Source organism: Phalacrocorax aristotelis, chromosome 5 (assembly GCF_949628215.1).
Source record: "Phalacrocorax aristotelis chromosome 5, bGulAri2.1, whole genome shotgun sequence".
NCBI classification, from domain to species: domain Eukaryota; kingdom Metazoa; phylum Chordata; class Aves; order Suliformes; family Phalacrocoracidae; genus Phalacrocorax; species Phalacrocorax aristotelis.
The window spans coordinates 43,579,725-43,605,803 of NC_134280.1; the positions used below are offsets into that span (position 1 = coordinate 43,579,725).

Genomic DNA, 26,079 nt, shown 5'->3' on the forward strand with positions numbered 1-26,079 from the left:
TTTGCAGAGTTACCAGAAGAAAAAAAACCAGTCCGAGCAACCGGTTCAAAAGCAAGCCTTCCCACATACTAAAGGTGAAGAAGTGACAGAGGTCTTGGACTCACTCAGCAGCCTCCCCAAAGGTGGCAAGCACAAAGCAGGCAGGCACAGCCACTCACCATCACAGATGCTCGTCTGAGCTCGGCTGCGTCTCTAAAGTGACAACCTGCAGGTAGCCTTTGGAGCAGAGGATTACAGCAGCTGAGCTGTGAAACAACAGATACATATCTGGACAGCAAGAGGTAAGCAGGTGTGAGGAGCACCTGAGTTCACTGAAGAAAATCAGCAAAGCCTTGAGTACCAGGGACACGCAGTCCGGTGATCTTCATTTCATAACTAGCACAAACATAACCCCAGTAACTGAGGGATGATGAGAAAGGCATTTGGCTTGCTCATACCTATATAATGCGCACATTTGTTCTAGTAAATAGCACAAACACACCTAAAAACATTATCCTCTAAGACAGTCGTAGAACAATAACGTTTTATAAAAAATATAATTCCATAACCTAAAAAGTTAACAGAGGGGAAGAGAGGCCCAACTTGTAACCTGAAATGCAGCAGCTCTGATATCCCACCAAGAACACACATCCGCAGCACTCTTGGACTTGACCACTTTGCAGCTGCAAAATCGGCAACCTCTGGCCTACTTTCAGGCATGTTAGAGTCCAACCGTATTTACGCTGACAGAGACAAGCAAAGGTTGTGACGATTTATTGACGCAAGAGCTATTTCATTTCCACGCCAGAAATTAATCAGTGGAGAAGGAGGAATTTTCTTTAAGCACCCAGTTAGAAAATGCTTTGGTGAACTGCTAAAAACAACAAGCTGAGGTCATGCACGACAAACACAATCAGAAAAAAAAAAATTGAAGGACAACTTTACACCACAGCTCCTTTAGAAAGACTCTGGAAGTCACAAGAAGCCAGTGCCTGAACTATTATGCATACTTTTCCTCATGAAAACGTATGAGGAGACTAATGCAGAGCATTCTCAAACCTTTGTCAACATAAACTGATGCTACATTTGTCCAGATCACTCTGTCTCAAACTTGTTTCGGGGAGGCAGAGGTGACAGTTAAGGTACACTGACCCTGCAGGTTGGTCATTAAGGCTCTACCTGCTGCAATTCTGGATACAAAGGAGTAAACCAGAGGCAAGTGTCCTACGACCTATTTGAAAAAGCTACTGCACAAAGCTACATTTTAACAAGAAGGAAAAAAAAACAAGAATCCTCAAGGCAGACTGAATGAACAGCATCACCCCTACCTGCCAAGAAGCCATCACGATAAACCTGTCAAGAGTTACGAGCCTGCAGAACAGGCCTTCCACCTGCTGGAAAGAAAAAAAAAAAAGAAAGAAAAAAATCTAATGCCAATCAGATACTTGCTGCTGGCAGGGAACAGATGCCAAAGCCCTTCTCGGTTTGTTAAGCTGTAAGGATTGCATGCCTTCTCCTGGCAAAGGTTGTATGAGACCAGTGGTACCTTATTTAGAATAAAGCAAGTACTTGGGAAGTTTCAGAGATTTTTCTAAAGTGACAGATGTCAAAGACTCAATACTTGGATGGACTACTGGAGTTTGGTGCACAGGCTGTGGTCTTTTTATATTTCTGGGTGATTTTTCGACCAGAGAAGATAAGGGGTATTAACTTGGTCTACTTCACATTTTTTATGTCTTCCCACAAAAGCAGCTCAAGCACTTATAGAACAGGAGCACACTAGTGTGAAAAAAAGTTTTAAACTAAGGTGTTTCTTTTTATAGCCAGCATAAAACAAATGCCAGCAGTTAAAGGAGAGAGGGAAGTCTGTTTAACTAGAAAGTGCAAGTTTTGAACGCTGAAACGGAATAGCAAAAAATCCTTCTCAATGAAATATTTTAGTCACCAGACTTCAAGGTTTTCCTGCTTGAAGGATTGTCAATTGATCAAAAACACTGAAACCAACTTTACAGAAGCAATAAAAAACCCTGCCCTCCAATATCTCAACAAATCAACCAACCAAAGGGGGCATTACCCATCTCCCAGCTGCACCCCACTTGACTAGCTGTGTATCTAAAGTGACCACACGCACAAATAACCACATTGATCTTGGTCTATTGATTAGAAGGTGAAACCTGACAGCGAAGAGTCATTACACAGTAGTTCATGGACAGCACCATCTATTTTAAAAAAAAAAATCAAAATACACAATACAATAAGTACACTGCCATCAAACCCCACACCCCCTCAGCCTAACGTTCACACTCCTTGCTACTGCATAAAGTCTGATGGGGTTACATGACTACAGCAGCTGCCTTTCAGGACAAAATGGTTACCTGAAGCCAAGGCTAGCAGTTCAAAGCTCGCAAACTAGACCTCACTCCTATTACCATTTTCCCTGTAAAGCTATTTATGTGGTTTGGCAACATAACAGCTACAAACAAACTGAACACATAGATCCTTGAATAGTGAAAGGGTCAGGATTGATTTTTTTTTTTTTTTAAGTTATTTATTTGAATTTGTCTACCATTTCTCCAACATCCTAATGCCAGCCCTACCACAGAGCACAGCTGTAGCACAGTGAGTTTCCAGTAGTCCCCTCCACTGCAAGCAGCTCCACCTCACCCATGATTAGGAGTTTCTCCTGGAAGAGAAGGTGGCACTGGCAAAATCCCACTTGCTCATGTTCAAGTCAAAAAGTATCAATACACAGATTCCCCCACACCCAGTGCTGGGATTATTCAAGCCCTTAGTACAACCAAATCAGTGCAAAAGAGAACTGATGGAAATAAATTGGACAAAACTGTTCCATCAGTATCCCAGCACCCAGCTCTGGTACTTACAGTGAAGCGCTTACTCGCCACTGCTCCGCTCCTCACTCAGTGGAAGGAAGCAGACCCTCAGAAACATCAATTTTAGCCATAAAAGCTCTGAAGCAGAGGGAGACAACACAATGCTCCTCACACAGCAAGGTCCAGTTGTGCAATTCCCTGCAAAAGCCAAAGCTTAAGCTGCTTCCAAAAGCAACTGGGCAGATGACAGAAACAGAAAAAGGACTGATAAAGTAAAAAGGGTCTGGAGCACAGTCTGATGAGGAGCAGCTGAGGGAGCTGGGGTTGTTAAGTCTGGAGAAGAGGAGGCTGAGGGGAGACCTTATCGCTCTCTACAACTACCTCAGAGGAAGTTGTAGTGAGGTGGGTGTTGGTCTCTTCTTCCAAGTAAGAAGTGATGGGACAAGAGGAAATGGCCTCAAGCTGTGCCAGGGGAGGCTTAGACTGGATATTAGGAAAAATGTCTTTACTGAAAGAGTGGTCAGGCATTGGAACAGGCTGCCCAGAGAGGTGGTGGAGCCACCATCCCTGGAGGTGTTCAGAAAATGTGTAGACGTGGCACTTAGAGGCATGGTGGGGTTGGATTGGAGGGTGGTCCAATCTAGGATGATCCTAGAGGTCTTTTCCAACTTTAATGACGCTATGAAAATTTACCACGTTCAGCGCCCAAAAAAATCCAAGTCACACATGACTAGAGGTTGAGAGGGTATATTAACAGCTGTTGCCACAATCTTGCCTGTTCTTACTCTCTTTTCCAGGCATCCACAGCTAGATGTAGTCAGGCTCCCAGACCTGCTCTCCCCAGGGCTGACCTTGCACAGCCATCCTCGCAGAATGTATCAGACTTCACAACTCATGCCTTCCAAATAAAACTGACGTTGCTACATCGAAGTTGAGCAGATCAGCTACAAACATTGGGAAGATTAAGCCTAGTTTAGTCTGTTGATTCCCTGGCAAAGCCTGTGCTGCTGGGGTTCAAAGGAGGATTAACAATGCCCCGCTGAACCCCCCACACATGGATGGGCTTCTGATAACACTCAGAAGAATTTGTGTCACTAGTGGTACCTTCAAGTTGAGTTTCTCCAAAGATGCTGGCTGACAGACATGGAAAGGCCTTCACAATCAGAAGGATATGTTAATTGATGACCAAGGAGAAGCAGGTTAGCAGTACTTCATAAACAGACTTAGCCGCAGAACTTGTCAACATGAGTATTAACTAGCAAATATTCCCAATTATGGTCTTGATACACAGGCTCTCCCCTTGGGCTGACAGCAAGCCCATAGCCTATGGAGCCAGGTGAGCGCAGAGGATGGCTGTGCTATGAGGTTCATAAACTGCAACAGCAGCTTTCCAGGGTATTGCTGGATCTAGTCTAGTCCTGAAGGGCTTTTACAGACTACTTAACTGTTTTTTAAGCATTAAAAAATTAAGCTTGAATCATGCTTGACATTTAAAACAAATTCCTAAATTGTTACATTACAGCACACATTTCTTTTGTTTGAAAGAAGGTATTAAATAACCTTGATCTAGTTCAGTTTTGAAGAGATCACAGGGAGGCAGGGGGATCTCAAAAAAGGCCACCAGTATTTTTCTGTATGTAATTCAGCTTTCAGTAGGTGCAGAGTTTAATATTAGCTTCATCCTTTTGAATGGTTAAAAATTTGCTTCAACATTTCAGCATATCAGCCTATCAAGCATCATTTAGCCAAACCATAAGAATAGTTCCCAGGAGGAACACCAAGAGCTATTGACTATTTCAAAGCAAACAAGAGCACTGCAGGTAAAGCTTCTCATTTTCCCAATAACTGATGAAACGAAAGTATCTTGATTTTGGTTACAGAAACAAAATGTTTAAAACATGTGCTGATACACTAATTTTAGTTTTCTTAAAGGAAGAATGAATTGTATGCACCACTTCTCATTAGTTAGCAAATCAAAGATGCTAACAGAGATTCACCTGCCTGTTTTTTCTTGCAAGGAGGTCACTGGAGCCATGGCCCCTGTCCTGCCGGCCTCTAGCTCTCAAACACCAGTGGACAAGGGAAATGAAAGCAAGTACCACAATTCAAGAAATTAAAAAAAAAAAGAACGGAAAAGATGAGAGCAACACACTGCACAAATGGCCACAGTCTCCATTTGGCCAGATCATCACAAGGGCTTAAAAACCAAAGCGGGTGGTGCAGTTTTACTCTGAAGCGCTGCTGCAGAGCGGGTTAAACTCTGCAAAACCCACCTCAGTAATTGTGCAACACTACCAGTGAATTAGTTAGATCAATTATTTGAGATCTAACCTCACTGAGCATCTTTGAAGTTCCTAAGTGCAAATTCATGGAAACTAGAAAACAGCCATATAAAGCTCCCCTAAAATCCATGTAGTGTTGTACTTCATAGGTGTTACCATTGAATAAGATCATTCTCATTTATGTGTAATAATATATTTCTAGTCATAGTTTGGCCAAGAAAAGTATTCCACACTTTACCCAAGCTTTTGACCACTCCACTTGGTACCTCAAACCTTTCAGGTGTCAGCACACTTCAAAGGCCTTTCTTACTTGGCAGCCTAAATAGAAATGAACAAAAGATGCAGGGAAATTCATGGTATATTGCAACCTATGGGGAGAAAGGGACTTGTCAAGCCTTTACTGATGGATGGGAGAATTAACACATCCACAATTTTTCCTTCTCCAGACAGGCATCTGGTATTCCATGTGCAGTCACTCCTGGCTATTTTCTGACCATAAAGTCAGTTTCTACAGATGTTAAGGGATGGAAAAAAATATACTAAGAACTACAGTAAAAGAAGAAACATCATTGCAAATGTTTCTCCACTTCTCCCCTACCCAACAATGTGAAAACTTCTAAAAAAAACCCAAAAATTCCAAAAGCTTTTGACCAAGAACTCTCAAAAATAAGGCAATATTTTTTCTTTTGCAGTGAGGGTAAGCAGTACCTGTCAAAGCACAGGTAGCCAGACAGCCGAATTCCCAGACTTAAAGGACAAAAAATGCCGTGTATGGCTGACACCCATCTGAGAATAAGTCAATTCTCTGCCCCTGCTGTTGAATCACTTTCAGAATCAGTGGGATCACTGAAACATTTCTTCAACATCAGCTCTATCCTAATTGATCTGACCACATCAAAAGGAACACAAACAAGCCTCATCAGTGTGAGAGCCTGGCGCGAAGACAACAAGCTGAATAATTTAAAATAAATGCTGAGAATATACTCCTTGTTACAGTCCAGTAGTAAGATTAATTTGGGGAAGTATACATGAGATAAGATACACGTCAAACTGAGGTTGACCCAAAGCAAATAACAAAAATGTCATAACCATACAGAAAAAGGTTTCTCCCCTTTCCAAGTGAGACACAACATCCCAAGGACTATATCAAATATTATCATCTGACTTTAAAAGTACAACCTTTTTTTTTAATACATGTCCTTTTCCTACCCTAGACCTCATTCAAAATAATTCAGAGTTCTCTGCCTCTCATCATAAGTACCCACTTCTCATCTTTGTACTGCAGGATACATCACAGGCTAAAAAAAAAAAACCACCACACCTTACTTTAGGAACAGGCTTTTAAAGAATTCCAAAGTACAAGAACTGCATTTAAAGAAAAAGTAGAAATGAGAGGGATGTACTTAGCAGGGACACCGACCTAGAAGGAACTTCAACTTGAACCCCAAGTTGAAGCACAAAACAATTCTTCTCTTTTGAGCGTACAGTCAAAACCTTGTACAGAAAGTCTCAACTGTTTGATGCTCTAGAAAGTGAAAACTTCACAGGTTTCATGATAGCAGCCTTAAAACTTTCAAGGTCCTCAAAATGATACTGTTGTTCTTAGAGGAAACCCAAGACAGGCTCAGTTTACACATACATAAGAATCAGAATGCAGATGGAGTAGGTATTCTGTTGTAGTTGAAGAAAGAAAAGTCAACAGAGATGAGACCAGTTCCCATCCGTTAGGTTTTTCAACTCTTCAAACCAAAGCTTCTTACTGCCAGATCTTGTTGCCAAGTTTACTTCTCAACCAACCTTGAGTCCCCTCCAAACTTGGGAGACCAGATTGCTCAGGGCAACTGCTTCAAACAGAGCAGTAGCTCTTGCTATTGAGTTCCTACTCCACAGGCTCAATGCTTACCCTACTGCTGTAAAGGACAGGCAGCAGCATCCCTCCAAAGGAGTTCTGTTACCTCTGCTCAGTCTGCCAAACAGTTGAACTTTTCCTCAAAACTTCAGCTTCCCATGAAGCACACACATGGCAGTGGGGGAAGAGGACAGGTCTGGAGAAATCTTTGGTATTTCCATTTAGAGAAAAGACAGCATCAGAGATAAGGTTCTACCTCTACTCACTACTAGTAATGTTTTACTTGTAAACAGAAGCCTGAACGCCCAGTCCAGAATAATCCACTCATAATGAACTGGAGCACCAGACAGGTAGGGGGAAGCAGGGATATGCCACATCCAGATGTTCATCCAGATGAGAGCACACATCAGTTGTGCCCCAGCCCTGCTAAAGGAGGACTGAAATTTACTCCTCCACTCCTTATGTTTATTGAAAGAATCCTCTTGCCCCCAGATAACTTACAGAAACAGACTCATTACTGCCAGAAAGTAGGTCAGTGTCATTTAAAGCCAGTTTGAAATGCATCTCCACAGAAACTTCTTAATCTTTAAAAAGAGAACACATAAAACATTTATTGGATGGTGCACAATGTTTGAGAGACTAACAGGGAAAGCTCTTATGTATACTGCATGAAATGGCTTTCCATGCCTCATTGAGCCATGGAGTATGAAAGGAGAGTGGCTTCTTGCACTTGGCAGATAAAACGCCGTACAAAAGTACTTCTCAATCTAGCAAATCATGGCACGTGACTTGCTAACTCATTTTCTCAGTGTTGTGTGATCATGAAGCTTTCTGCTTTCTCTGGTATCTCCTCTCAGTCTTAATGATCCTACTGCAGATTTTTCCATATCAGATAGGCAGCTCATTCTTGAACTTCAATATTACTAATTATCAAACATTCAGCATTTCAGAATGTAAATAAAATTTGCATCTCCGCAAGAGTAGCTCTGAAGAAAGAATATAGCATTTGCATTCAGACTGGCTAATTCCTGTAAGATAACATTTCATAAACAAAATGCTTCATTGAACATGGAGATTTTTCAGTTTTTACAAAGGAAAGTGAACTTTAAACAAATACAAATCAGTTGAGTGATTAACTTTAAGTGTTTAGTTTTTTTAAACTAATCTTTATGTAGAACTAGTATCAGCAGAACAATCTTTACTGATTAAAGAACCAAATGATAGCAAAACTCAAGCCACTGAAAATTAAGGGGGGAGGTAGAAGGCAACCACAAGAAATCATTTAAGGTCAATAAGAGACAAAGAAAAAAGACCAAAACAAAACAAAAACCCAAAACACCCCACACATACGCACAACCCAGTCAGCCTGGGTAAGATGAGCGGCACAAACACCGCAGGTTATCTAAGGTAAATTGAAATTGTGGGCAACATAACAGGTTCAGAACTGAAGCTAAGCACACTTTCCCCTGTCCCCCCAAGCTTTGTCATAATCCTAAATGTTATCTTAATTAGCTTAATTTTCTTAATTATACTCTGCAGCAACTTGATCTTTTATAGGACAATTTCAGCATTTTTTTCAGCTTTGTTCCAGCACTGGAAGCAGCAGTGACTCCTCTGCCAAAAGCCCAAGGGCACACAATGCCTCTAAGCTTTCTCTTGACTGGGTCTGTGTAGCCTTCTTGTCCCATCGCTGCAGGGGAAAGCCTGTCCTCCTGCCACCCCACCCTCCCATTTCAGCCCCTTCATCCTGCCCAGCAGTTCCACCCACAGCTTTTCCCATATCTGCCCAGGAATCCACAAAACCTACCAATACCTAGAGGGAGCTGGTTGTTTCTCCAGAGCAGTGGTCAACACACAATGATGGGCACACAGTGCTTGTGGCAAGATGGACGCCAGCAGCCCACCTGCCTCTCCAGCTCCTCAGGCACGCAGCACAACCACATGTGTTTTTGTGGCAAGTTAAGTTCCCAAGAGCTGTTGATCTTAAACCAAAGGTCAAGTAGGAGACTGTGGAGAGAGCCTTTGGCCCAGAAAACAAAGGCCAAGGACTTTACCCTATGTCTATGGCTCAAGACCGATTTACCCATTGGAAGTTCTTGAGGATTAACTTCTCCCACCTGGGTATTCTTACTTCTCCACAAGTTATTTCTTATCCTCTGAGAAAGCTTACTCCAAAATACAAAAAAAGAAGTGGCAGTGATGGGGGAGGAATAAGAAGGGGAAGTCATGCTTTTCTTGGACAACTTACGTCTTTCTACATATTTTTTCACCTGTTTCAGTGAGAAGCTTTCAGTACCCAACATTTCTCACAAGAGAGCTTTGCGGGGGGGGGGGGGTGGGGAGGACACACGACCAAAACAACCCAACCAAACCCAAACCACTTTCATTCATCTACACTGCAACAGTTTTATGCCACTGTTCCTAAAACATCCCATTAGTGATTGGTTTGGAGAAGATTAGAGAAGAAAGCTTGTATCCACTGAAGCCAGGTTTAATAGGCTCTTAAGTTAAGCCAGAGCCTTCCCTTAAACAATGCACATCATTATTACTAATCACCTGCAGCCGTATAATCAAAATAGCTATCGTAACTGACATGAGAAATCCAGATGTCATCTTTGGCAAGGTTTGGAAAATATTTCTACCAATTATTATAAAACTGGCTCTAAAAGAGAAACAAGCAATAAGAATACCACAGTGTAAGCCAGGGGTAAAAGGCCACCATGATACACTGTAGAATTTCAACCCAACGCTTGGAAATACAACCAAAATAAGAACCCAGTGCCTAGGAAGGACACAGGGATAATTTCTCAACAGCACTTGATATGACATAAGACTTTGTGAAAGTTGATACTGACTGAAAATATTTTTATACAAAGCCTACCTGCAGAACACCGTTCTGTGAAAAAACAGCACCACAAGATCATTTCCTCCACTTTTTCAGTTTTATGTAAGTTTTTCACCCTTTAAATGATCTCCAGTGAGCTAGTTGATGATGGGCCTTGAGTTTCTATCACGCCCTTCATTTCAAGGGTTACTGTCAATAGGAAGTTTAATCTATTTTTGTAAATAATAAAACTGCAATGGTTTCTTTGTGTACCAGAGTAGACAAAACCTAGCCCTATTAGTAGTCTTGTCTCCTACCACTCACACAGTTGTCACAACTGTTAATTCTTACTGAGTCATCCCCTACCTCACTCTAACGGTCTTATGTGACAAGGGCTGAGAAGGTTTAAGAACAGCAGCACAGGAGAACACATATATATCCAAAGCCATCCAGGTGAACTGCCACTTCCCTGGGTTTTTATTAGACCAGCCTCCTTAGCAAGAGCCATTCTAGACACGGTTGTTAGAAAAGGTTGGCTCAAACTGTTTTTTAGCATTACAGAAACACTTCTTACACGAGGAACTTCTCGTTTTCTTTCATTAGCCCTTCCTACGAGACTCCCTAGTACAGCTTCAGCACAGAACTTGAGCAAAAGTAGCAGAACCAGGAAAAAGAGGCAAGACAAAAAAAAAAAAAAAAAGATGGGGGGTGGGGGTTTAGCAGATTAAGGAAAACAGAGAAAGCAGCAGCAGGCTTCCAATATTCCCACATCATAACAGCCCAACTAAGTACATCCGTCTTTCCCAAATACCTGGAGAGCTGCTCCTTAGGAAGTAAAGCAATATCAAGTTAGACTTGGTTGTTGGCATTTGAATATAGGTATATATTTAACCTATCCCACCACAATGAGGAAGAAAAAGTAGGCAGCCTTCAGCTCCTCAGCCTCACTCATATTTGAGACAGGAAAGTATTCAAATAACAACTATCTATTTACTTGAAGAACAGATCTCTTGAAAAACATCACATTTTAAGAAATGTGTCACAAGTGAATACCTATATGCACTGTACTCGTATGAATATACGTAATTTCCCAATTCCCTGTAGTACCAGAAGCAAGTTTCAAGATCTAAGAGACTGCTACATCATGGAAGTAAAAGCCAGATTTTTTTTCTTTTTGATCAAACTGGTAATTTTAGAGACTTGTAAACTCATTTCAGTTCCTACACGAGGGTCACATTTTCAGCACCGGTGCTTGTAAACTCCAGTATCCCTATTTACTGCAGTGTTTCTTGCTCCCAGCCTGAGAAACACCACTGGGCTGCTAGAATTCACTCCAAAGCAAATATAAAATCCTTCCCCCACAAATACACAGTTGCTTAAATCTTAGGAGCTGTTTGTTGGCTTTTAATACTTCAGTCTTACTTGACTGTTAACCCAAAACTGATTAAACTGAAGTCACAAAAGTAACCTCTCAAAGGCATAGTTAAATAAGCAGTTTCACGTGCCTTGTCACTGTTGGATTACTTGCTTCCCAGCAGTCATTTTCTCTACCATAAACTGAAACAGCCAAAGCAGGTGTATCAGAGCACAACTGAAATTCCTCTTTCAAAGCACAAACTCACAAAACTCTACCTAACACAAAGTTACCTGAAACTCACTAAACACAAACATATGAGACACCTTCAAGCTAGAAAACAGGTAACTGAGTATCTACAGATCCTCTTGAAAGACAGAAACATGCGATTTTTGTAGTGATGAATCATATGTCTTAAATTACATGACACACTAGGGATAATCCCCCAGACAACATTGAGATGGATCAATTGACTCTTCTTGCAGCAAGATTATTCCTTCCTACTAAAAAGTACTTTAAAAACCAGAGAGTTTTCTTAAATATCAATAAAAGCACACCAGCAGAACCATGACCATTCCTTAGAGGTGCACTGCATACTGTTAAGACTTATCAGCATAGGTTTTTACAAATTAAATATCTGGTTAACATTTCAGAAAATACCTACAACTTTCAGTGATATGTAATGCAACAATTAGAAACCCAAAATGGCAAGATTTCCTTTGAACCCTAGTATGAGCAACACAATTTTCCATCTTCATGCAAAGTCTTGGTTTTAAGCAAAGTAGTAGCACAGGGACAGGGACTGGATTGTCATTTCAACACAATAAAGAGTCCGTTCATACAAACACATGGTGTTTTACTGTCGTTACAAGAACTAAAGTGGTTTTGCCCTTACCTGGATGGCTTTGGGAGCTCATTGCTAGTAATGTCTAGTCCTTTGAAGAAGGGATTCAAGACGGATCAGTTCCCACCCAAGTAACAGCAGCTCTAAAGAGCTCCAATGCTTCAACAATACACAGAAATTGGGAGTGGGGATTAAATCATGGCCACCTTATAAAATCCAGGGCACAGTGACATGCTGAGTTGTATAGGAAGTAATCCAATAGGGTGGCAGAATATCTTGTAATGGCTTTCAAAATGGAAACCTGCAATTAAAGAAAAAGACATCTATATTAGAGAATTAAGATTTACAACCATTTAAATTAAACACTATATAGCATATTTATCCCCAGAAGAAAAGATTAAACTAGGATACTATTTTAGTCATTAAGGTTGCAGAGAGAGTAATTTTCAGAGTTGTAGAAGTAATTTTAATTAATAGCCATAAAAATGCAAGCTAATATTTAACATAATCTTAAAAAAAGTAAAAAAAATCCAACTTTTCAACTACACATTCAAGTCTTAAAAACCCCAACTTGCATGTTAATTCTGATCTTCCAACAGCACCATATGAAGCCACTTCAGTCCAACAGCTTCCATATTTTAAAAGCCATATGTATGAGTGGTAACTGTACTTCACGCATCTGTTCCTCAAAGAAGTCTAAAGAAAAATTCCTCAGTGCCAAGAAGTGGTCTTGGAGCAGGAAGGAAAACCCACACAATCAATTCCACTCCCACTCTACCCAAGCCTCCAGCAGATTATTAAGAAGCAACTTCATACTGCCCCAGGGGAAGAAAATCCACCGTTCCCAATTATTTCCAAGCTGGGAAATATGAAGGGAAGAAAAAAAAAAAAGGGGGGTGGTGAGAAAACCCACTGAGTTAGCAACCTAGTATACCCCTACCCCAGCAAAAATAAAAAAGCAATAGATACCCTAGCTTATAGAAACCCCCACACATGGTCTCCAATGCAACCAGCAATACTTACACCAAAAGAACCTGCTGCAAGGTGTCCTGAAGTTTTGTTTTGGTTTTTTTTGGGGGGGTGTAGTGGGGTGTGTTGGCACTATACCACATAGCATCCAGTATTTCTAAATAGCCATGTTTTACAGGCAGTGTATCTCAGAGAGATTGGTCTAACAATCATAGAGAGACCCACCACTGATACACACTACCAGCTAAAGCTACTGAAACAGACTAAACCAAATTGTGTCCTTTATGCAAAAGTATTTCACAACCACAGGTTTTTTCCCTTCTTTGTACTGATAAAGTCATCAGTATTCAGGCTCCCAACAGATAAGCTCTCCTGGATACCAAGGATGACATGTTAACAGACAGCTAGTACCCTAGCACCCAGAGGATTTCCTTGCTGCCCTGACAAGACATTTCTGCCCTCACAGCTTGGCTAGCGAGAACAGTTCATAGCCAGCACTCCCTAACCCACTTCAGACATGAAGTCAACCAGTTGGCTTCTGCCAGCAGGCTAACCCATCTAAATTAATCCAGCTGACTCTGCTCAAAGCAGAGCAGGGAATACTCACCCAAACTGCTCCACCAGCAGATCTGAGGGTGTGGTGACCTCCAGCAAAGAGACAGCAATATTCCTTGGGCGGAGGATAATTATGATAGTAACTACAACTGCCGCTTGCACAATGAGCATCTGTCCGCAATTCATCTGTGCCATTACATTTCAGGTAGTCCCATCTATTCCTGGAAGAGCTCTTATCACGCTCAGGTATTAGTGTTCCTTTCCAATAAGGCAGCAAAACCAGGTCTAAGACTTAAATACCACCACCGTTGCCTATCGATGGGCCCTGTTTCCCTGGTTTGCAGAACAACGCCCAAGCAGACACTGTTGAACAAAGAGGCCTTCCTTGCTGTATTTCATTAAAAAAAACCTCTTTAACTGGCTGTTTCTCTCTACCCCAAGTGTCTAAGCATTACTACTCTCCAAGTTCCTCTGCCCAGCTTGCATTTTTAGAGACCCGGAATGCTCTTTCATGTTATGCATCAAATTCAAGAGAAAATTACTTAAGTGTCATTTCTAATCCCTGCAGGTCTCTGCCATCCCACATGTTCAAGATCTTCCAGTTCCATTAATTTGCACATCCTGTTGGAGAGAGTCAGGTCAGCTTAGACCAGGCATTAGCAAAACATTAACATCATTTATTTCCAATAAAAACAGCAGGTAATGTTACAGCATAAGCAATCTCAGCTGTAGACAAAGAGGATTTGGAATGGAGTTAACAGATTTCCATCTACTCATAAAGTACGGACCATGAACAGTGAGAAGAGGTGTATGCATTTCCCAAAGAAACTGGGCTGAAACAGTAGCAGCAAATCCATTTAACAGCACCACTGGTTTACCTATTCCCACTTCTTCCCCCAAAGGTCTATCTAAATTCAGTCAGGCATGAGACACACAAAATATTAAGCTTCTGCATGTTTTAGTAATACTAGTGCCTGGCAGAGCAGAGATGACAAAATAATCATGATCAGATGGACAAGCTACAGTTTTATTTCACTGAAATTTTTTTTTAAAGTGTTTCCTGCATTTCTTATAGGAGACTGAGTAAAGTACAAGCGAAACAGACCCCTCCAGGATACAGAGAAAAGCCATTTTCCAACTTATCCCACCACCAAACTCTAACTTTCAGTTACCACTTGCACTGATCTCAATGCAGTCCAATGAGGCATTTCCAAAATGGTCAAGAGTTGCTGTCACACCCCCATCTGCAACAATTCTTATGTAAATTTGTCCTTTTGCCACTATCTCACAAAAACACTTCTCAGATTAGGAGAAGCAAAACACTGTCTACCCCTACGCCCAGGATATCTGGAAGTCTATACGGCTTTCCAAGCAAATCCTCTCACTTCAAAATAAAAAAATATCAGAGCTTGTTTTACTTCTACTCCACTGCCTTCCAGGACAAGGGCGATCACCTCTGGCCTGCACATCTTGGCCGTAAGAACAGTGAGTCCACCCCACGCATCGTCTGGAGGCACGCTCCTTGTGAGCTCTTCAGGCACAGGCAAGGACTGGGCGACGGCCAGGATGAGCTGCTTCGGCAGCCTGCCCACTACTAACCTGGACACACGGCATACGTGATGGGGATGAGCACGTTTGTTTATAGCAGCACAATCCTCTCATAAGTAACATCATGACCAACAATTTTGGCCAGACAGGTCGCTCACCTTCCTTTTTCGGGGGGCGGGAAGGGGGCAGGGAAGCAGGATCACAGGCACAGCAGGCTTCACCACACATGCTCAGCCAGACTTGTTGGGCTCCAGCGTGCAGAAAAAAAGATGGACAACTGCTGCCACAGGAGCATTTCTCAGCCTGCCTGCTGTCTCCAAGCAAGCCCCAGGACTGCCTGCTGGCTAGGTGAATTTTCTTGGCAGACAACAAGCAGTGACATACTGACCATGCCAACTTTGGCACTTCACACGGAATCCTCCCCTGGGCTCAGAGCAAAGAGCAGCCAAAGAGCATCCACACACAAGACTGAGGACACCACTGCACATTTCAGACTACAGGGCAGAAAGACTGAGCAGAATTGTAGGCTAAAACAAGCAGGTGTGTAAAATGCATGCTCTTATTTAGTCAGGTGTAGCAAACAGGACGAGTGTGATCAAGCTTTCTTTCTGCCTTGCAGAATTGTTTAGGGCCTGGCCCCTGCTAGGTTTTAAAGAACTCTGGAACAGGAGTACAAAGAGCAAATTAATCCCTGTTTATTTCAGCCTACGTCTACCAGTGTACGCCTGAGAGCACACGCTCTCTAAAACCACGCAGGCTGGTGCATCTACAGCTGTATCCTCATCACATCCCTGGTTCAGAAGGTAGCCACAGACAGAACGCAGAGTCACTTCCTTGTCACCAGCTGATAACAAGCTTCCGTATCTACAGTCACCATACGGTAAGAGACAGACTATGGGACTGCAGCCTCAGCAAAAGCCCCTTGTTTCTCAGTTGTTCTGGTGCCTCAGCAAACCACCATCCCTTACTATACACCTTCCCTGGATTAAAGGCACTGTCAGTCATTTTAGCTTTTCTCTTATTCATCTCCTACCAGCGAGTACATCACACAACATGCTTGATCCTCAATAGTAAAGCAGGCAGACCTTTTGTTATTTGTGTCAAGGAAGGGATGAGTCTGCTTAAAATACTTGAGGCTTCAACTGCTTCTTCCAGAAGCTGCAAAGAAAACAGCGGCAAATTCATCAACACATTGGGTCATCACGTGTGCTAACAAGCCACGTGTACACAGAAATAATGCATACAGGGAGAAAAGCATATGGCTTTAAACACAAAACTGTTTAACAGCTCTCTAAAACAAATTGAATTTCCAACCCTAGACAGTTGTCCCTCACCCTCTTCCTCTCCAACTGCATGACCAGGCTTGCCCACCCAAAACCACACACATGACACAGCTCCACAAATCAGTTCTACACTGTTCCTTCCACATGCTTTCCAAGACTACTTTCTCCCCCACTGCACATCTAGCCAACCATTAAGAGACAGAATTGCATGTTGACTAGGAAATGGAAGTACTCCAACAGTTTTCCAAGCCTGTTTCCATACATTTTGCAACTACTGAAAGCTTTTTTTTTTAATAAGTAACAGCAATCTTACAGTTCTGTCATACAAATGTTTTGACAGTATGAATGTTCACCTTCCTCTTCTCAGCCCTTTCCAGATGTGCCTCTTTAGTAGTCACAAGTACAGATGTGCAGTAACCAGTAATTAAAGATATGATAGAGTTTTATTTATACAGCGCTCTCTTTCAGAGCTTAAATTGCTGCGATACTTCAGCCAAGATAAAAATCTTGACCTAAGGGTGAAGTTTCAAGATTGTTTTAAAAAGCCAAGTGAGTCTGGTTGCTTCAGGATACCCAGCTATCAATGACCTTGCTTCATCTACAGCCGGGCTCGGATGCATGCCATCAACACCCAAGATGGCAACGCTGCACCCTGCTGACAAGATCTCTTGAAAACCTCAGTTAAACAAAACTTAACTGCCTGCTGACTCAGTGCATCAAAACATGGTCTAAGTCACACACCTCCTATAGCCATCACTGTGCTCTGAGGTTTATTTCTAGGCCAAGAGAAAGCTGCTCTTTCAGACCCTTGAATGTTAAAAGCTTTGCAGAAAACACTGCCTTTTAGCAGGTGAAAGAAGCCAGCTCTGTGACAACAGCAGCAGAAGGGATGCTAGGACAATGCCTTCCACAACCTGGCACTTCTTTAGCAGTGCTCCAAAACCACAAGGTTTGGTCTCCAAAAGCTATGAAAATACCCATCTTCTAAAGGGCATTATCACCAATTCTTCTGCCTGACAGTGCAGATGAAATACTGATAACAAGATTTCCCCCCCAAAAAAAAAAATAATCTACAAAAGGTATTAGATTCCCTGCTGCATTAACTGGCAAACAGTATTAAGTTTAATCCCACATGCCCCAGGTAAGATGATAACATCATCTTGATGCTTGCTTGGATTCCTACTTATAATATGCAGCCTGTGAACGACCCGATGCTGCATCACGCACATGCTTTGCACAGACTCACAGACCTAATGAGAAGCAGTGCCTCTGTTGGAGCTTATTGATTAAATCTTTCCTTTGACAACAGATCCCAAATTTCATCCAGAGGAACAAAAAGCAAAGCTGCTTTTGCTTTTCAGGGGCTGTTTATAAAATATAGCCAATATAGGATCTACATATGAAAGGAGGAGGGGACAAGGAAGAAGCATATAGTTGCTTGAAAACAATAATTTACTGTGACCACAAAATGATTTACTGCATCTTTATTTAGAACTGAGGCAGTGTTAAACAGTCTCCCAGGCTGATTCATCTCTCTAGGGACAATGTCTCCACAGCCACCACTTTGAAGATGACAAAAGCAGTGGCGGTAGTCCTGAGGACCCACACAACCCTTCAACAATGCCACTTCAACTCTTCACTTCTCAAGCAGAACCCAGCTTTACTGAATCTGTCCCAAGAGACCAAGTTTCACAAGCATTGCTCACATCCAGAACTGCTCATTTTCCTACAGTTTAAATGACACCCAAAACGTATTTGCAAGCCTCAAACAACATCAGGCATCCTGTCAAAGAGTTTTAAGTCTCTAAAGACAATGTTTCTGTCTCTAAACACATCCTGCAAGAGTAGCAGGCTGCACTGTAAAATACACCATCAGCTTAATGCTCAGCTGCGGACAGAAGAGGAACTAGAATACCATGACAGTAATAGAAAATAAAAATAGATCACCAAATTTGCTGCCATATTAGCCCAGTTCCTTCAAAATCATGAAATTTTTGTGCAGATCTGAACACTCTCTCTCTATTTCCAAGTATACAGTATAAGAGTTTCAAAAAGAAAAAAAATTACCAGAGGTACAGCACAAACTCCTCATACAGGTGAAGCAGGTTGTAAGTCTTCAGCCCAGAACAGACATGACTTAAGTGATGCAGACTCATTATTAATGCAGAGAAGTCACCACTCTGTTTTCCACCTATTTCTTTCAGAGCAAGAAGTTTTTCTCGTTCTTCTTCTGGGAGAAAAGTTGGGTGGACACAGAAGGGAGGGAACATATCAGAAAAGATACTTTGGGTGGCAAGCTGAAGCAGACCATTACAAGCTCCTTAGCTGCACTACGCAACTCTGACTCAGGGTGCTGGAGAAAGGAAAAGTTTTCCTGAATTCCAAAAGCAAATGGACAAACTTCTTAAAAAAAGAGGACAAAAACCAAATGCTTCTGGACAAGGCCCAGAAACCCATGAGACAAGTCACTGGCTCACAAGAAAGTGTATCAGAGGAGCATCACTACGTACATGTCCTGTTGTGAAATGTCTCCCAAGTTACATCATCTCGGATGCTGCCGGAGAACATGGCAATCAATACCTTTACAGACAAAAGCCCACCTACACACCAGCCTACGCAGTCACCAAATCGACTCAACTGTGCTTTGCCCTACACTTACGTGACAGTCCCATCTTGCAAAATACAAAGTTTACTCCTCATAACTTTCAACATTACACTGAAATTGCATACCAAGCTCTTCATTAGCTTCCACACAGTGGTGAGTACACCTGCATTCATTAAGCTAAAGAAAGTATTTGAGTGAACTGGCAGGTGAAAGTATCTACACATCACCCGGGTATCCACATGGAAGAATAATGGAGAGCAAAATCAGTTTGAGCACCTGAAGCCTTCATTATAATTAGAACTATATAACTAATAATTAAACAGAAAACCCAACCTAATACAGCTGTTACAAATAGTTTCTCACCGATAGTATACTAGGTACATACATGTCAGTTAGTACAGATCCAGACTGACCAGTCTAGCCCTTATTACTAGGACATCCCATCTTTGCTAAATTCATCGTTTCCATGCTCTTATCTTACAGTAGCAAAACCAGAGGTACCTACCTTTAAGATCAAAAGCTCAACACAATGATTCAAATGTATTAACCATCTAAGAAATACAGAAGCATTATCCAGTACTTCAAGGAGTTAAAACACAGTACATTTCTTTAGCAAATGCTGACATTTCAGTGCCAGCATTACAAGTGCTATTCTCACATAACAGCCTAAAGTAGAACAAATATTGTGTTTCCGCCTCTCCCTCCAACTTCCACTTTCTAATACATGCTGTGAAGATTTATTGCTTATATGCTCACACTAAACATTTTAACTTTGTGACATGTTTTGTATGGTATGATGTTCAGACAAGATTCAATCTCTAATTGCATTTGTCCAAAGTGTTAAATTACGGTATCCGCACATTAAGACAAGACCAACCAATACCTACTCTGTATTGATGCAGTTCTTTCAGGGAATGCTATCATACATTGCTAGACAGTCCCTGGTAGTTGCTTTTGAAGCAATCCTGCTATTATTTCAGGCAGTGGCTTGTTAAGCAAGCCTTTCTAATATAAGCGGTGCTACACATGCACTAAAGTCAGCCTCAAAAATTAAAAGTAAACAAAATGAACAGCCACAAATGGCAAGACAGTATTAACTAATTGTGAGCTACTTTATTAACACAGAACTAATCCACAGCTCTTCAAGGGTAGCAAGCTTACATAGAAATAATTAATCTAATTATGTGTAACAGAAATTTTCAATAGAAATAATCAGGAAAAATTGCTTTCTACAGTCTCATACCCCTTTGCTGCTTATTGTCAAGAAACACTTCACTACCAATGTCCATGGCACTCAGATTCCTTAAGGCTGCCTTTCCCAGGCTCTTTTCAGTTGTGTTTCAAAGTAAAGTCAGCTGCTCAAACTGATCTCTGGTGGCAGCCCTTGTACTTTAGGCATGTAAATCCAAATGCTGAGACACTAGCGCAAACCAAAAACAGAGGACACTGGTATTTCAGTAGAAGCGAAGGTCTCCTCACCCATTTCAATGCTAAATGAATGCATACCTGCCACTATTAGGGCTTGCCCCTAACAGAATTCGTCTCTAAGCTTTAAACTAAGGGCTACTTGGAAGAATATGCTTTTTTGCATGTCCTGCACAAAACCCCTCATGCTACCATCTATAGACACTTTTGGAAATCACCCCCTACATCAACAGTTAGGACTGCTATGAAAGCTGAAGGTACCTCCTTCATGTCCTAAGAAGAAAAACCTTAGACCTTCCAGTGGACAACCACAGATTTCACACCAATAGCGGTACTACTGGGTAGCTGAAGAGAGGATCTGCTGACATCTCCTCTATTCTTAGACCTTAGCAAGTACTGCTGTCAAAGCAGCACTGCAGGTATCTCAGATACACACAGAAGCAACAAACAAAAGAAAAAACACCAAAACCCCATGGCTTTGGGAACAACCAAGTGGACTATGATGAGTGGACCTAAATCCTCCGACATGCAATCCAAGACTCTGAACACAAGATCATCTTTAGGAGCCCGAGGAAATCCAGAAACACCACCTCATGCCCACTCTGTGGGAGTTCCAATTTAAAGTGGTCAACAGCATGGAAAAATTTTTTTAGGAATCAAGCAGGAACAGAGCTCATAGAACACCTGCAGATTCAGAAATGCAACTGTGCTTAAAGCCTGGGAATATGTAGATTTGCAGGATTACAGAGCCCTCCTTGACTAGCAAGACTCTGGCAGAGGGTCTGAAAGAGCAGGATGCTTCTGAGCTTGATCCAGTTTCTCAGCAAGAGCAGCAAGAACAAGTAGTCTCACAGATGGATCCGCGTGGGAGGGAGAAAGGATAAAAGTCTGCCTCAGGAGCCTGTTCCAGCTGCTACTGAAGCCTTGGAGGAGCTGGTACAAATTGGGCAGAGTTACCTATAAAAATGTACCATCTTGGCTTTTTCTAAAGCCCTCTTCTTCCCCCATCCTATGTTTTTCCTCCATCCTAGTACTTCTGCATTTGAAAGAGTTCAAATCAGATAGCTGAAAGTAGCACTTGACAACAGAAGGTAAATGAATACTGTTGAGTTTATGGACAATGTCCATCTCATTTCTTCATTGCTTCCTTGTAGTTCACCCTAGCTACAATAATTCAGAAGCACAAAAATTAAAACTCTTAAATACTTGACTGAGAAGTGATAAAAATGGTATATTGTTTATAATCAAAATCCCCATAACAACATTTTCAGTGCCAGGAAGATTTTTGTGACCAGCAGGCAGGAAGCTCATCTCACTGACTGAAGCGTTCCCACATGAACTCCTATCGATGCCCATGATCTAAACACAACACTTCAACAACATATTAAGATCCCCCCAAATTAATGCAAATTAAAGTTTCAGCAACTTGTAATGTATCCCAACATTTTAAAACTTACCACTGTAGCCCCATTAAAGCATTTCACCAGCACTGGGATCTCCCTACTTTGCTGACATCCATCTTCAGTGTACTGTACTGATACTCTCCAAATCCTCTCCCTCCATGCTGCTAGCATAGCAGACACCAAAGGGGAAAAATGGGATCATGATAGAAACTTCACAGACCCAGACACCATTTTTCTGTAGACTTGCTCAATAATGCAGCTTTCAAACCAAGTCTTATTTTCTTTACCTGCCTATGCACACACACATTCTTCCATTCTCTTTCAAAAGCTCTTTCAAAAGAGCTTGACATAGACACACACAAAAAACAAAAAGATACCGACATCTATATTTAACTAAGTTTTAGGAAACAACTGAAAACCTTCAGCTTTCTAACCACATTTTCACTCTAGCTCAGCTTTCTCAACTGCGAAAAATGAACAACCCAAATTCATTTACCTGGTATTGTTTTTCAGATCCTCATATATAGGTAGGGAAATGCAGAGAGAAAAACATTTACCTTTTCTATTCATGTACTTCAGCTGTTACAGCCCACATCTGAACTTCTTGTTCCTTCTGACAAAGAATCAAAATTGCTGGTCACTAGCTGTGCCTAACCCATCTGGTCTACCAGCATAAAATAGCTGAGTACATGTGTCATCAATCACTGTTAATTACTTCATTAACTTGGAAAAAGAATATTGACTTTTTTTTAAAGAACAAACATTGTTTAAGGTTAGTCTAGTCCTTTTTTTTTTTTAATTGAATGCTATCTGATTACCAGGGGAAAATAATTTAGTCTGAATACTACAGCAACCCTGTCACATAATTCGTGCCATTCTTTTGGTTAGTAAACCTTTTGGAATTGACTACATTGCCATGCTAGTTTTAACCAGCATTATGTTTAACCAGAAGCTTAATTACACATGTTCTCAAATACTCAGTGCTCGCTGCACCATGTTAACCGCGCTGCCATTCCCACCTACTATCACCACACTAAGTTCTGACCTTTGTCATGCTCTTGGAAAGAAACATGCTTCAAGGTCTCCACAAACAAGTTGCATCATTTTCAAGTGGACATTTAGCCCTCTGCCGCTCGCTGCAGAACAGTGACACAGAAAGATATTAAAATGGTTTGTGCATTTTGATCTGCAACACGGATACCCAAATTATTTTGGCACAGGGAAAAAAGAAAAAAAAACAAACAAAGCAGCCAACAAGTGTTATCATGCTAACAGCACACACTAAAATCAGTTAAGATTCATACAGCATGATGCAAACTTCCACTTGGACTCTTCTACTGCTTCAGAGGCTGGACTGGCTCACTCCCTGAAGATCTCAGCCCTGCTCCACACCACCTCCTTCTTGTACCCAGCACACAAGCTCACCTCCCTTCTAGAGGGCCCCTCCACACACCCTTGCCTACTTACTGAGCCTCGTCCAGGCACAGTCTCTGGGAAAAACCACTTAGCTCAGTCCTTTATTACATTTTTTTCATGCCCCAGGTAAGTGGCTTAAACACTTATTGTCAACCTTCAGAAAGCTATTTTGTTTGAGGACAACAATTTTCCAAATTGCCATTTTCCAAATCTAGATGACACACACCCCCTGCAAAAAAAAAAACCTATTAATGCAGCCTTATTACCTCACTGGCAGGAACTGACTGCCAGCTACCACCATTTGCACAGAATCGTAAAGGTTGGAAAAGACATTTAGGATCATTGAGTCCAACCATAAACCTAACATTGCCAAGTCCACCACTAAACCATGTCCCTAAGCACCACATTCAAACGTCTTTTAAATACCTCCAGGGATGGAGACTCAACCACTTCCCTGGACAGCCTGTTCCAATGCCTGACAACCCTTTCAATGAAGTAGTATTTCCTAATATCCAGTCTAAGCCTCCCCTGGCACAGCTTGAGGCCATTTCCTCTTGTCCCATCACTTCTTACTTGGAAGAAGAGACCAACACCCACCTCACTACAACCTCCTCTGAGGTAGCTGTAGAGAGCAGTAAGGTCTCCCCTCAGCCTCTTCTCCAGGCTAAACAACCCCAGCTCCCTCAGCTGCTCCTCATCAGACTTGTGCTCAAGACCCTTCACCAGCTTCGTCGCTCCTCTTTTTCATACACACATCCCCTTTCGCTCCTGAACTCCATCTCCCATGAGTTTGCCCCTCAGCAACAGGGCTGTGCTTGCCAATATACACTGCAGGAAAGCGTGCAAGCCTCATGTAAGCACCTGACTCTAGCTATTGCCCAGCTCATCAGACAACAGCACAGCCTCACCCACAAAAGCTAGCATCACATTTTTGGATGTTTTATTACTTCTGTCTTACACTGAACGCTGATACTGTTACCAAAACACTGCACTTCCTGCAGCAATGCAGTAATCCAGACCCCAGGCCCAATGAACTTGTGGTCATTGTGGTCACTCTTCCATTTCTTCTTTTAACGTGCCTCTTTTTTCCTACAGGTGATAAAAATGTGTTAGTTTATAACTGCAGTGCGTTATGTATTTGTGTATCTTCTAACTCAAACGATCTTAACCAGCACATCACCTAAACCCAAATTTTACATATGAACCTAAAGGATACTGCATTGAAAAAAAAAAATTTTGCCTCTAAAGTGCAATGTAGCTTGCTTTTTATTTGTTGGGAAAATCTCTTCTCTCATCATCAGCATATGAAAACTGATGCCGACATACACCTGCAAGAGCATGACAGAGCTGGCAGTCAAACACTGAAATTCAGATAGCTTTTAGTACTCCATCAGTTAAGTCAACAGTTATTTTTGCCACGTAAAAAACTTTAAAAGGCAGCTAGAATTTTTTTCTTTAAATGATACGTGACATGTTAACAGTGATTTTTTTTCTTTCCTTTCAGAAAGATCCAGAGAACCCCCTTTGCTAAAACATGCTGCTTTCAGGCTGAGATTTATCAGGCAGGAATCACACAGCGGGCACCACTGCCAGCTCCCCAGGGACCACCCTGCCGCTGACGGGTCCTGCCTGAAGCAGTTGAGATCATCTCTAGGGACGCAGGGCAGTCCTAGGCACACTACTCACTCCCTGGCTTATCTGCCAAGCTGCTGAAACTTCAAGCACAAGTCTGCTGGTAACTGAATGGGCAACAATCCCCATGGAAAGCTAAAGCAAACATGCGCCTTAATATTCACAGGGGTTCCAGGTTTTCCACTTGCTCCATTTTTAAATTAGAAGTCACACTCTTGAGCCACAACCACAGCCAGAACAGAAAATTAACTCAATCACCAGAAAAATGTAAATTCCTGTGTTGTACCCCTCTAAGTAGGGTTACATTTTTAATGACCGGGATCACCCTTGAATAAAAACTACAAATGTCTTTCAAATACTTCAAGCTTGCAGCTGACAAGTAAGAAAAGCAAGGAAGGAACAACTGACATTACTCATACTTGAGGGGGTTTGGGCTTGGGTTTTATTTGTTTTATAACACCAAAGCAAAAAAGGACAAAGCCCTTTAGAGAAGTACTTGCAGTTTACCTTTAGAGAGGCAGAGGCCATCAAACTTTTGAGTTTACTTACCAGGTGTTAAATAACAGCAGCGCCGTTGGAAGCAACTCGAGCAAAGGAAGAGCTCCATTTACTATATGATTTACACCACATTTTATATAGCCCATTTTGTCCGTTTGCACAACACAAACACAGCAAGACAAACTGGAATTGTTCCTTGAAATAAGAAAACTGGATTGTAAAGCCACAAAAACTGGGACGCATTTCAAGGACTGATGCAGTATCTGCCATGAGGGTATTTTAAGGTAGGTTTTAAAACACTGTCAGTCACCAGTGGAAAGACAGACTTCAACTCGGTATCCTGAAGGAAGCCTTGGAGCCCTAGCTTAGATACACAAGGATTCACATTCTGTTAACTTTCTATGATCCAGATTAAAATTTATATTGCCATTTATGGCATTACACACTAAACAGCATAGACACAATATTCTTTCCTGGTAGACATTCCTCTTTCAGGGTAGGAATCAAGCAAAGTAATTTAAACCTGGTTCTGTCCCTCTTCAGCCTTCTCTCTCCATTTTTAAAACACCACAGCCCAAACTTCAGCGTCTTTTTATTCACTCTTCTGGAGTTTGGGATTTTGCACCTCTGAGTGCTCCTAAACATCCTCCTGAAACCGTCACGCTAACAGTTTCAGCTGCCACACCAGGAAGAACTGCTTGGCTTTCAAGATGAGCTGCTGTTAGCCACCAAAGCTCTGCTATGCAGAATCTCCTTTCACTTTATCACCTGCTACTTGGAAT

General features: G+C 41.7%; 1 protein-coding gene across 2 annotated transcripts in view; it reads right to left on the minus strand.

Annotated features, from left to right (window-relative positions):
- HDAC4 (histone deacetylase 4) overlaps nt 1-26,079 on the minus strand; it is a 262,455-nt gene that overhangs the window by 220,679 nt on the left and 15,697 nt on the right. For both annotated transcript variants that reach the window (XM_075094174.1, XM_075094175.1), the window contains exon 2: nt 12,015-12,264. In XM_075094174.1, the coding sequence (XP_074950275.1) occupies nt 12,015-12,036 (22 nt within the window). In that variant the 5' untranslated portion in view covers nt 12,037-12,264. The remainder of the gene's footprint in view (nt 1-12,014; nt 12,265-26,079) is intronic.